Source organism: Elgaria multicarinata, chromosome 1 (genome assembly GCF_023053635.1).
Source record: "Elgaria multicarinata webbii isolate HBS135686 ecotype San Diego chromosome 1, rElgMul1.1.pri, whole genome shotgun sequence".
NCBI lineage: Eukaryota > Metazoa > Chordata > Lepidosauria > Squamata > Anguidae > Elgaria > Elgaria multicarinata.
Genome location: NC_086171.1, coordinates 213,080,005 through 213,093,578, shown reverse-complemented (window position 1 = coordinate 213,093,578; position 13,574 = coordinate 213,080,005). Strand labels below are relative to the sequence as shown.

At 44.6% G+C, this 13,574-nt stretch overlaps 1 protein-coding gene across 1 annotated transcript in view; it reads left to right on the top strand.

The window, feature by feature from the left end:
* The first annotated feature begins 6,269 nt into the window (after nt 1-6,269).
* RTEL1 (regulator of telomere elongation helicase 1) overlaps nt 6,270-13,574 on the top strand; it is a 106,428-nt gene continuing 99,123 nt past the window's right edge. Inside the window, exons 1-4 of the mRNA XM_063147301.1 lie at nt 6,270-6,392; nt 10,556-10,754; nt 11,300-11,393; nt 12,250-12,331. Of these exons, the coding sequence (XP_063003371.1) occupies nt 6,291-6,392; nt 10,556-10,754; nt 11,300-11,393; nt 12,250-12,331 (477 nt within the window). The 5' untranslated portion in view covers nt 6,270-6,290. The remainder of the gene's footprint in view (nt 6,393-10,555; nt 10,755-11,299; nt 11,394-12,249; nt 12,332-13,574) is intronic.

Genomic DNA, 13,574 nt, shown 5'->3' with positions numbered 1-13,574 from the left:
AGTATGGTGTATAATTCTCATTGAATAATACGACCAAAATATTGCAATTTTCTTCTTTTGATGGTATTTGTTTGTTTACCCTATGTAGCATATCCTCATTTGTTATTCGGTCAGTCCACGGTGTCTTTACTTTACTTATAATATTTATATACCGTTCCCCATTCAGAATTTTGGAGCAGTGAACAAAATAAAATAGAATAAAAACATGAAAAGTACATTTAAAAGAAACAAGGTCCAATAAAACCATGGCTGGCCATTAAGGGAAAGCTTCCTGGAACGACGACATTTTCAGGAGGCGCTGGAAGGTATACAAAGTTGGCACCTGCCTGACCTCCAGAGGCAGGGAATTCCATAGGAGGGGGGCCACCACACTGAAGGCTCCTCCCCTGGTGGACTCCAATTGAACAATAGGTCTGTGTGGAACCAGTATACGACAGTATATCTGCATTTTGAAAGGTTAGATTTTCCTCAGATTGTTCTTACCTGCGGGATCGCCTTCTCCCGTACAATCTGCCCTCACACTCAGGTCCTCTGGGAAGAATTTACTTCAGCCAGCAAAAACTAGATGAACAACTGTTACCCAGAGGACTTTCTCTGCTGCCGCTCCCAGACTGTGGAATGGCCTGCCGGGAGAAATCCGCCAACTCAACTCTTCTTGGGAGCCAGTGTGTAAAAGGCCCCTGACCACCCGAAACAGCTCTGCTGGACAGCTCTTTGCAGACACAATGGTGGCAGAGAAAAAAAGTTTTTTTTGCTGCCCATATTGCCACAGAGTAGGCCTTCAAATAGGCTCTAGCCCTTGTTGGATCAGATTCACTCTGAGTTTTCCGCCAACGTTGTTCTAGTCCCCATCTCGCTTGTTTCATTGCTGCTAGTTCTCTGGAAAACCAGTGGGCTGGTGTGGCTCCACATCAAGAGAGACGACGTTCAGGAACAATTGTGTCCATTTGTGGCCATTTTTCCATTCCAGAGATTGACCAGGGCTTCGACAGAATCACCTGCTGAGGCAACAGGAAAATCCCCAAGAGCCATCAGGAAACCATTCAGATCCATCAGCCTCCTGGGGCGGACCACTCTGCCGCTAAGATCATCTTCTTGGCTCGCCGCTCTGACCATGTTACTCCACTTCTGAAATCTCTCCATTGGCTTCCAATTCACTTCAGAATCCAATATAAACTTCTCTTGTTGACCTTCAAAGCTTTTCACGGTCTAGCTCCTTCCTATCTCTCCTCTCTCATCTCACACTATTGCCCCGCTCGTGCTCTTCGCTCCTCTGATGCCATGTTTCTCACCTGCCCAAGGGTCTGTACTTCCCTTGCTCGGCTTCGTCCATTTTCTTCGGCTGCCCCTTACGCCTGGAACACTCTTCCAGAACATTTGCGAACTACAAGTTCAATCGCAGCTTTTAAAGCTCAGCTAAAAACTTTTCTTTTCCCTAAAGCTTTTAAAACTTGATTTTGTTCTGACTTTATACTGTTAGTTATACTGTTAGTTTTTCCCTACCCTGTCCCTGTTTACCCTACGCAGTGCCTGTTTGCATTCTCTCCCCCTCCTTATTGCTTTACTATGACTTTATTAGAATGTAAGCCTATGTGGCAGGGTCTTGCTATTTACTGTTTTACTCTGTACAGCACCATGTACATTGATGGTGCTATATAAATAAATAAATAATAATAATAATAATAATAATAATAATAATCGGTCCTCCACCCTTGCAGAGGCTCTGAGTGCCAGCAAGTCTAAACCCCACCAGGTAGTGTGATCTGTCCATGACAATGGAACTACAGAGAGAGCTTCAGCTATTGGGTGGTATAAAAATGAAATAAATAAATAGAAAGTTCTTCCACTCTCAGATTTATTTATTTATTTATCTATTTAGAAAATTTATATACTGCTCCTCATTGAAAAAATTTCGGAGCGGTGTACAAGGTAAAATGAAAATAAAAACAGAATAAAACAGTTAAAACAAAATTTAAAAAGAAGCAAAAAACAACAACACAGAAATCCAAGGCTGCATGTTAAAATGATCCCCCTGTCACCCCATCCATTTCAGAAAACAAGGTCCAAAGTGTGCCCAGCAGCATGGGTGGGGCCAGATACAACTTAACCTACCTCACAGAGCTATGGCAATGGGAAGCAGGTATACAGCCCTAAACTCCTTACGGCAATATACAATCAGACAGAGAGAAAAAACAACACCTTGGTGCAGTGGTTTTTTGTGTGCATGCATACAGATAGTTTATTAGGAAACTAATGCTCCCCTACCTTACAGGACTATTGTACATGATCTCAGTTATACTTACAGCAGGGGCCGGCAACAAGTGCAGGCACAGGTGTGTCCTACCTCTTATCAGTTTTTTTCTTTAAATTAACAAATTTACTTTATCTAGGGTGACTATATGAAAAGGAGGACCGGGCTCCTGTATCTTTAACAGTAATGTAGAAAAGGGAATTGCAGCAGGTGTCAATTGAAGAGGGTGAAATTCCCTCTTCATCACAACAGTTAAAGCTACACTAGCTATAGTAGAGTGGCCAGATACAAAAGAGGGCAGGGCTTCTGCAGCTTTAACTGTTGTGATGAAGAGGGAATTTCACCCTCTCCAATTGACACCTGCTGACATTCCCTTTTCTACATTACTGTTAAAGATACAGGAGCCCTGTCCTCCTTTTCATAGGTTCACCCTACTTTATCGGCAGCTGGACTCTCATCAAAGGAAAATGAAGTCCTTCCGCTTCATTCCCTTTGACTGAGTTCGGACAACACGCTAATCAAGGGTTGCTTCCCATTCTGTTCCTATTAGCTAGGGTGACCATATGAAAATGAGGACAGGGCTCCTGTATCTTTAACAGTTGCATAGAAAAGGGAAATTTTAGCAGGTGTTATTTGTATATATGGAGAACCTGGTGAAATTTCCTCTTCATCACAACAGTTACAGTGCAGGAGCTATACTAGAGTGACCAGATTTAAAAGCGGGCAGGGCTTTAACTCCAACTTTAACTGTTGTGATGAAGAGGGAATTTCACCAGGTTCCCCATATATACAAATGAAATTTCCTTTTCAGTACAACTGTTAAAGATACAGGAGCCCTGTCCTCCTTTTCATATGGTCATCCTACCCAACGGGGCCTGTGCCACTTCTGTCTCGTGAGCCACACCTCCCATGGCAGCCATTTTGTGGTGGTGCCCAAGAGAGTTTATCAAATACCCAAATGTGTCAACGGGCGCCATATAACCGATTAAACCCTGTGGGGGGTTCTTCGGTCTCTCTTTATTTCTGGGTGAAGGAGGAAGGAGGCACATCGTCCACCAGGGCCTGGGGAGGGGGAACCAGATGGAGCCCGCCGTCCCCATGGCAACCCTACGCCAGGCCCTGAGCCGCGGCGGGGCCTCTTTCCCCGCACAGGGAAGGAGAAACGGAGGAGGAGGAGGAGGGGGGGGCGGAGAAAGGGAGCAGCAGCTGGAGCCGCCTCTCGCCGTTACCGTGGCAACGCCACGCCGCGCCCTCGCGAGACCTTGGAGATGGGCGACTCGCGCGCGCGCGCGCGCGCGCAGAGAAGGCGGGTAGAGGTAGGAAGGCGGCCGCTTGACCAATCGGGTGGAAGTGAAGGCGTCACGTGACGGAGCTCGGCGGGGACTGCGAACGAGGGTGAGTCTGAGGTGCCTGAGGGGCTCCTGGTGGAGCGAGGGGCTGCGGATGGGTCGCTGGGCCGAGGCCTCCTCGCTCCGCCTTGGCATTTTCTTTTTCGCCTGTTAGGGTCCTTAAGCGGCCGTGGGAACAGCGGCAGACCAGCCTTCCCCGCACTGGTACTGGCTGAGGCAGATGGGGGCTGTAGTCCAACGCATCTGGAGGGCGCCAGGTTGGGAAAGCCGGCTGGGGCAGATGGGCGTTTTACTCCCAACGCATCTGGAGGGCGCCAGGTTGGGAAAGCCGGCTGGGGCAGATGGGAGTTTTACTCCCAACGCATCTGGAGGGCGCCAGGTTGGGAAAGCTGGCTGGGGCAGATGGGAGTTTTACTCCCAACGCATCTGGAGGGGGCCAGGTTGGGAAAGCCGGCTGGGGCAGATGGGAGTTTTACTCCCAACGCATCTGGAGGGGCCCAAGTTGGGAAAGCAGGCTGGGGCAGATGGGAGTTTTATTCCCAACGCATCTGGAGGGCACCAGGTTAGGAAAGCCGGCTGGGGCAGATGGGAGTTTTAGTCTAACACATCTGGAGGGCATCAGGGTGGGGAAGGCCTCCTCTAGGCTCTAAATGTAGGGATGGGGAATGTGTGGCTTTTTAGATGTTGGACTGCAATTCCCATCAGCCTTGACCAACATAACCAATGGTGAGGCATGATGAGAATTGCCATCCAGCAAATATCTTGAGGCTGCATATTCCCCACCCTTGGGCCTAAGACAGCCTTCTCCCACCTGATGCCCTTCAGATGTTTTTGAATACAACTCCCAGCATCCCACAGCACTGTGCTTGTTGAGGGATTCTGTGAATTTTAGTTGAACATATCTGGAGGGCATTAGATTGAGGAAGGCTGGCCAACAGGAAGTGATACTACGTGGAGAGAAAAGCAAGATGTGCTTTTTCCAGGTAGAAGATACTCCCCTCTCCCGAAAATGCTGCTGGGAGGTCATTACATTTCCACCACAAGGTTGCATAGGAAGCTGCCTTATAATTGAGCCAAAATTATCCATCTAGCCCCATACTGCCCAATCTGACCCACCGGCAGTAGCTTTTCAAGGTCCCAGGCAAAGGCCTTCCCTAACCCTACTATCTGAGATCCTATTAACTGGAAATACCAAGGGTAGGGCTGTACTGCTGCACTGTGACTAGATCGTACTTTTACTGCACATGGTACAGTAGCTAAGCAGTGCTATGTCTGATGGGAGGCTGTCTTCCTTGAAATCTATGTAAGAAAGGTTGTATATAATTTTGTTAGGGTCACACGCTGTCAGGAAATGCTTCAGCATTAAGACCACCTGCTGGGCATAGTTTATCCTGAACATTTAGCTCTCGCAGATTGTTGTTTCTAGAGTGCCTACAATAATTAACTGCTACTCATAAATTAAAATGAAGCTGCAACCTGTCCTCAGACTTAGAGACTTAAGTCATTATTATTATTATTATTATTATTATTATTATTATATTTATTTGGGGGAGCTGGGGGTGGCAACGGCCGACTGAAAGCTCTGGCGTGGGCTGGTCCATGAAGTCACGAAGAGTCCGAAGCGACTGATCGAATAAACACACACACATCCCGCCTTTTGCTCAATACTGGGCCTGTGCACACTTATTTGAGGATACATTCCATTGGATGCAACGGTACTTATTTTTGAATAAATTTGCATTGGATTGGGCTGTATTAAAACTATAAATGATGCCTAATAACTGGTCATTTAACCGCCTATTATTTGACCATTGTCAAATACTACATTCCAAGAATGACACAGTGTAGATAGCATCATTTGTTGGCAAGGCAAGAGTTAGGGCAGCTTGCCCCCTAGCCCTTCAGCACAACAAAGATTGGGATTTCAATTGACTTGCTTTCCTGCAGTATTTTAAACCTGCTTGAAAATATGTGCAAAGTAATGGTGCTAACAACAAGTTGATGGAGCACGGATGGGATGTGATAATCCTGACTGCATGGGTAGAGCGCAATACAAGGCATTTTAAGGCCAATTCTACACCTAAGGATTATCCCAGGAAAATGGAGGGATCGTCCCTGCCTGCTCCCGGGATCCCCTGTGTGGCATTTGGATGCACAGGAATGATCCCGGGACGATCTCTGCATATAGACATACCCTATGTCTCTTGTCAGTGGGTTGGGGTATGGGATTTTAAAGGAAGCCTCATCCTCCAAAGCAGAAATTGAGAGGAGTTTGATAATGGTGTCCTTGTTGGTATTTAGAGCCTCGTGTGGCGCAGAGTGGTAAGCAGCAGTTACTGCAGCCGAAACTCTCCCCATGGCCTGAGTTCAATCCCAGCGGAAGCTGGTTCTCAGGCAGCCGGCTCAGGTTGACTCAGGCTTCCATCCTCCCAAGGTCAGTAAAATGAGTACCCAGCTAGCTGGGGGAAAGGTAACCGCAACTGGGGAAGGCAATGGCAAACCACCCCGTTGCAAAGTCTGCCAAGAAAACGTCAGCGAAAGCAGGCGTCCCTCTAGGAGTCAGTAATGACTCAAGTGCTTGCACGAGAGGTTCCTTTCCTTTTTTCCTGTTGGTATTTAGCAAAGAAATCCCTTGTATTTAAGGAGGAATGCTTTTGATTTCAGGCTCTGAGATCTGACATTGATGAAATATGCCCCAAATAAAATTGAATGGCATCACAGTGGATTTTCCATTTCAACCTTACAAATGTCAGGAAGAGTACATGTCCAAAGTGCTGGAGTGCCTGCAAAAGGTAAATATTCTGGGTAACCTCAGGTAGAGAACATCTAAATCTATGTTTGAAAAGATGTGTGTCAAAAGCAAGGGAAATGTGGGGAGTTGTATTATCAATGTCAGTTAAATAACCAAGGTTCAGCATTTGGCTTTTCCTAAACTATGTTGTTTTGGTGGATCCCAAAACAACATTGTTCTTGCATACTATACCATTCGCAATAATGAAAAGATAAAAAAACAGAAAACTTTGTCCTCCTTCTGCCCTACCTGGCTCTTGTGATCAGGGCTTAGGGTTAGGATTGCGCTGTAAGTGTTGGGGCCCCAATAACATTCTTTGTAACTTAAAATCCTGGCATACACTCTCACGAACTGAAAGTAGTCCAGTAAAAGATGTTGACTTACATTTCTTGTATTTCAAAGATATTTTTATATCTGCGGAACAGATGCATTTTGAACATATGAAACTTGCTTAACACTTCCTGAAAAGAGCTCTTTTGCAAACCCTTCTCCTGTCAGTGCCAGACACATTTCCATTGGATCTGTTGTAGAGAAGTGGGTAGGTGGGTTTTCTCCTACGCTTCTATATGAGGGGAAAGAAGCAAATAAGTGATCCTTATGTTCATACAATCTGTTCTTAAGTTTTTAGAACAGAGACAATGCATTCTATTAACTACCTGGGCACCTCTAAAATAATCTCTTAAGGAAACATTGTGCTCAGAGCCTATCATGCAAATCTTTATTACTATTATTATTATCCTACACAAAATCACTAATATCTGTGGTGAAAGTAAAGGTACTGGTTTGCAAAGTAACAGCTTAGCCTTGCTGTTGCTGTGATGATAGGTACTTGGGTGGGCCTCGTGGACATTACAGTATAAAAACTTAGATCGTTATAAATTCATTTTATAAACGGTCTTTTTGTCCATGAGATGTTTACTTCTTAGCGCTAGCAACTGTTTAAAAGAGCATGGCTCTTAAGTTCTGGAGGGGAGAATTGCCTGAAATTGGGAGGAGGGGTCAGGTGCTAGGGGTAGTTCTCCTGGTGCAAAATCCCACTGCACGATTTTGAGCAATCCCCCCCCCCCCCCACACACACACACTGAAGCCCTGTATGCTGGTTCAAGGTGCTGGTTTTGACCTATAAAGCCTTACATGGCTTGGGACCACAGTACCTAATGGAACGCCTCTCCCAACGTGAATATACCCGGTCACTACGTTCAACATCTAAGGTCCTCCTCCGGGTGCCTACTCCGAGAGAGGCTCGGAGTGTGGCAATGAGGGACAGGGCCTTTTCGGTGGTGGCCCCCAGACTATGGAATGATCTCCCTGACGAGGCTCGCCTGGCACCAACGCTGCTATCTTTCTGGTGCCAGGTTAAGACTTTCCTCTTTGCCCAGGCATATGGCGGCACATCTTAATCACCCACATGTTTAGGTTTTTTTTAACGGTTTTTAATGCTTTATGTCTGTATATTCTGTGTTTTAGAATTTTAAATTTTGTATACTCGTTTTTATCTTAATTTTAGAATTTCTGTAAATCGCCCAGAGAGCCCTGGCTATGGGAGCGGTATAGAAGTGCAATAAATAAATAAAATAAATATTTTTTTATATTTATTTATTTAAGGATTTTTATGCCGCCATTCAGCCAAAAAAGGCTCTCACGGCAGCTTACAAAAGTATTTCTTGACTTGGCCCTCACAATTCAGGAGGATCCCTTGACTCTCTGGAGATGGCTTTCAGGGGATACGGGGCTGGAGGGGGGAGAGAGTGAATGGCTGAGCAAGCTGCCAACTCCCATATTGTGGGACATCAAAGAATCTCTCTCTTTATGAGGCTCCTGAAGGAAGAAGGCAAATGTGAAATTACCTACCGAGTCAAACTAGCTTTTCGTAAGGAAAATTGATATTTAAGTTTCACATCCATCAAATTTTTCTTGAGGATAGAGCCAAATGGTTTATGTTGACTGCACAGTGATGAGTCCTTCAAGAGTTCTGACTTGTGTTCATGTTGTCATGCTCAAACCATTCCCCCTGTACCACTGAAATGCCAGTTGATCGATCAGAGAAATTGATTAAAAGCTGCGTTCATATTGCTAATGTGCAAGAACTCTGACATAAATGCCCAAGTGAATGACGTTGGTAAAAGTTTTAAAAGCCAATTCTGTGTGTGCAACTATTGTATAAAATACCTGCTGTAACCCAATTGTGGCCTGATGAGCTCATGTGAATCCTCAGTTCGCACAATGGTCCTAAATAGCTAGAGAGTGACAGAAATAGAGACAAGTGCATGCACAGTGTACCGGTGGCAAAAAAAAAGAAAGAGAGGGAAAAAAGATTTACCCGTTTGTCTCTTAGAATCATAGAATAGCAGAGTTGGAAGGGGGCTACAAGGCCATCAAGTCCAACCCCCTGCTCAATGCAGGAATCCACCCTAAAGCATCCCTGACAGATGGTTGTTCCCATCTCCTTTCTCAGCCGCAGAAGAACTGAACAACTGTGATCAGGAATTAAGCAGCAATTCAAGGATAATGTGGAATCTGTGTTGTGGGCCAGAGAGGGCAGCATCATCTTCTCGATCCTCCCAGAGTGCAGGACACGGAATAACGGGCTCAAGTTAAAGGAAGCCAGATTCCAGCTGGATATCGGGGAAAACTTCCTTACTGTTAGAGCAGTACGACAATGGAATCAGTTACCTAGGGAGGTTGTGGGCTCTCCCACACTAGAGGCCTTCAAGAGGCAGCTGGACAACCCTCTGTCAGGGATGCTTTAGGGTGGATTCCTGCATTGAGCGGGGGGGGGGGGGGGTTGGACTCGATGGCCTTGTAGGCCCCTACCAACTCTGCTATTCTATGATTCTATGATCATGATAGGGGTGGGGTGGGGGGTAAATGGTGAGAAAGGGATAAATTGTGATTGTCAAGATACCTTGGGCTATGAGGAAGACAGGAAAAACAATGCAGTGAAGAGGGAGGAGGTGGTTCGGACTGCAAGGAAACATAGGAGGGAGACATGGGGGTAATTGTGGTTGTTGGAAAGGAGGCCCAGAAGCCCAGCAGTAGGGTCTGTGAGGTAGTTTGTTGGCGTGGGGAGGTTAGTGCTTGCTAAAGACTGGTAATTAACATGGGGGGAAGGATTAGCAGAAGTAATTGAGGCAGAAGCTCTGCACCGCTCCGAAATTTTTCAATGGGGAGCGGTATATAAATATTCTAAATAAATAAATAAATAATAAATAAGTATATCCTATTCAAGGCTTGCAAATAGAAATATTCTGCCTGCATCCCTGCTCTCCCTGACACTACAGTTATCTGCCGACCATGTTTCATTGCTCTTTCACCTGTCCACCTGCTTCTCCTTCACAACAGCGCTCTTCTAGCTGGAAGACCACCTTGATGCTTCTTTCTTAACCTTTCCAAGCAGAGGTGGAGCCAGAATGACCCTTGTGGCTCTATCCAGCTTGTTGCTGTGCTCTTCCCTGGTTAAAGAGGAGCCAGATAGATTGCTAGATTGTAAAAGTTAATGTCGTAGAATCAGTGTTGAAAGATATTCCTAGAATCTGTTTTTATGCTTTTTATGTTTTTAAATTTTGTATATTTGTTTTTAATGTTCCCTGCTTTAATCTTTGTAAACCGCCCAGAGAGCTTCAGCTATGGAGCGGTATATAAATGTAATAAATAAATAAACAAAAATACCCACTGCAGGATATATTGACCTAAAAAAATATCCCACAAACGTTCAGCCAAATGTCTTATCCAAATTTAGCTATATGCTGAAAACTGGAGAGAATACTGTTCTAGTATTAACTTGACCCTGAGATTCCATTAGAGTATGCGTGTGTGTGCTCCATCCTGTTTACAGTAGCAGTTTCTAGGGAAGGCCAATATAGCCAGCTGTGGACCCTCAGCTTGTTTGGTTCTGTTCTTAATCTCTGTAGAGTTGCGGTGTCACCAAGCGGCTAGAGGAAGTGGCTCTAGCTTTCCCAGGTACAATTCACCCCAGCGACATCTACTAACTAGGTCTTCCTAGCAGCCTCTCCATCCAGGCTAGGAGGATGTGGCAGGCATCTATTTGTTTCTGATGATGAGGGCACCATCTCTTTGAGGAAATATTTGTCAGTCAGCTGGCACTTAGGTGAATACTTAGTTTTCCAGACGTTTCTCTTCTCTCATTTCCCATAATCATTCAAGCAAGTGAATGGGATTTTGGAGAGTCCCACAGGCACCGGGAAGACATTATGCCTCCTGTGTTCAACCTTGGCTTGGCGGGAGCACTTCAAAGATGCCATCTCTGCACAGAAGATTGCCCAGCGGCTAAATGGAGCTGAACTCTTCTCTGACCGACCCATGTCGTCTTGGGGAAATGTTGTCACAGGTGCTGATATCCCAGGTAAGTCCTATGTCTTGTGGTTCCGCAAGGAGTTTCATGTTCATCAGGGAAGCCCCAAGGAGGTGTTATCAGGGTTTCACAGCGCGATGCTTGACCTTACTGAAGGAGTGGGGGAAGGTTGGTGGATATTGCAATTGCTCATCCTGGACGCTGCACCACAACTCAGGGAGCTTGGAAGTTGAGAAACACTAACCTATGAAAACATTGCTGGATGTTGTGATGTAACAGAAGTAGGGACTAAACAAAAAATCGTGGGAACCCTATCTTATGAACTTAAAGCAGTGTGTTAGTTTCCACTGTCGTTTGCAGATACTTACCTGCAGATGTTTCACAGAAAGCCTTTGCTAAAGGCAGTAAAAATGGGTGCTTTCCTTGTTCCCTATAGGTGAACAGTTGGGTTGTAAAATACTGCACTGCCTCCACCGGCTGAGTTGTTACCATAGCACCAGGAAGGGAAAAGCAGACTGATGATATATTTAGCACTAAACAAGAACTAATTCCCCCCCTCTGTTCCCCCCCCCCTTCTCGCCTTCTCTACTTGACAGCTTATTATACTGATGTTCCTAAAATAATTTATGCCTCCAGAACTCATTCTCAGCTCGCTCAGGTCATCAATGAATTAAAGAACACAGTTTACAGGTAAAGAAAATGCAAGGTACTGCCACTCATCCCAAGTGTAAAAAAACCAAAACCCTTGGGATATGTAAGTGTCTGACCTTTTTCATTTCAGTGGCCTCCTTGTTTACAGCAGGGTGTTGTTGTTGTTTTGAAAATGCTGATTATAAACTAGTGCTCACCTAGGCCATAGCTAGACCTAAGGTTTATCCCTGGATCGTCCAGGGGTCAAACCTGTTCATCTAGGTGACACACAGGGGATCCAGTGCTCGGGAAGGGGCGAACCCTGGATGATCCCAGGATAAACCTTAGGTCTAGCTGTGGCCCCACTCTGCAGCCACAGTAAAGGAAAAGGACCCAGAGAGGTCCGCCTGGCACCTACACTGTACTTTTTTCGTCGCCAGCTGAAGACCTTTTTATTCTCTCAGTATTTTAACACTTAATTTTAACTTAAATTTTACTGTTCTAACTCTGTATTTAAATCTTATATCAATTTTGCTGCGTGGTTTTATCCTGGCTGTGCTTTTTATACTGTATTTTGTATTTGTGTTTTTAACCTGTTGGTTGTTTTATTATGGTTTTAATTTTTGTGAACCGCCCAGAGAGCTTCGGCTATTGGGCGGTATAAAAATGTAATAAATAAATAAATAAGTGGCTGAGAGAATATCGCTTTTACAAAAGATGAATGTCCTGTAATGCTGAAAAGTGTAAACGTTGACCAAGTGCCAACCTTACCCTCTTTTTTGCCACTCGGTTTTACCCTGTTTGTCCATGTTTGAAATCCTTGCCATAATCTCTAGCAATGTATATCATTGGTGTCCTTTGGTCTGTATGGGTATATTAAATACCAGCACTTGGTTATTATTTTCTAATTAAACAGGCCGAAAGTATGTGTGTTGGGCTCCAGAGAGCAGCTTTGTATCAATCCTGAAGTTAAAAAGCAGGAAAGCAACTATATGCAGGTAATGTATAAGCAGAACAGCACTGTACCATTGGCTATGCTGTCTGGGAATTATGGGAGGACACCAGATTGGGGAAATCTGTCCTAGAGAGATTCTTCAGGCACATACATTATTGTACTTTCAGTACCAGGAAAATACCTTTTTATTTTCCCAGTCCTTTTAGTCCTGCTGTTTGTTTGGTCCCCCCCCCCCCCCCGGATTTTAAGATCTTGCTACTTTTGCGTTCTTTTGTTTTATTATTGTTTCAATGTTTTATTTGTATTTTTTTAATGTAACCTGCCCTGAGAATTTTCATTGAAATATAGTATATTTTTTAATTAAAAAAAATCCAATTATTTTAATAAATATAAAACATTAAATCCTACATATTTGTTTTTCACAGACTCTAGTGTAAACGGTCTGTTTGTTAAAGGTAGCGGGTAGATATAGCCCACCAGTTCCTTTTGGCATCTTCTCTTTATGAGGAAGAGAAAAGGAAGTTATTCCTGGAAAATCAATAATGGATATAAAATAGATCTTAGAAGCAAGAGCACCACTCAGGAACATGTAGCAGCCTTTGTTATAGAGCAGTCTAGTCAAGCCATGCGGCTCTTGGTCATAGAATCATAGATTAGCAGAGTTGGAAGGGGCCTACAAGGCCATCTAGTCCAACCCCCTGCTCAATGCAGGAATCTACCCTAAAGCATCCCTGACAGATGGTTGTCCAGCTGCCTCTTGAAGGCCTCTAAAGTGGGAGAGCCCACAACCTCCCTAGGTCACTGATTCCATTGTCGTACTGCTCTAACAGTCAGGAAGTTTTTCCTGATGTCCAGCTGGAATCTGGCTTCCTTTAATTATTATTATTATTATTTATTTATATAGCACCATCAATGTACATGGTGCTGTACAGAGTAAAACAGTAAATAGCAAGACCCTGCCACATAGGCTTACATTCTAATAAAATCATAATAAAACAATAAGGAGGGGAAGAGAATGCAAACAGGCACAGGGTAGGGTAAACAGGCACTGGGTAGGGTAAAACTAACAGTAGAAAGTCAGAACAGAATCAAGATTTAAAAGCTTTAGGAAAAAGAAAAGTTTTTAGCTGAGCTTTAAAAGCTGCGGTTGAACTTGTAGTTCTCAAATGTTCTGGAAGAGCGTTCCAGGCGTAAGGGGCAGCAGAAGAAAATGGACGAAGCCGAGCAAGGGAAGTAGAGACCCTTGGGCAGGCGAGAAACATGACATCAGAGGAGCGAAGAGCACG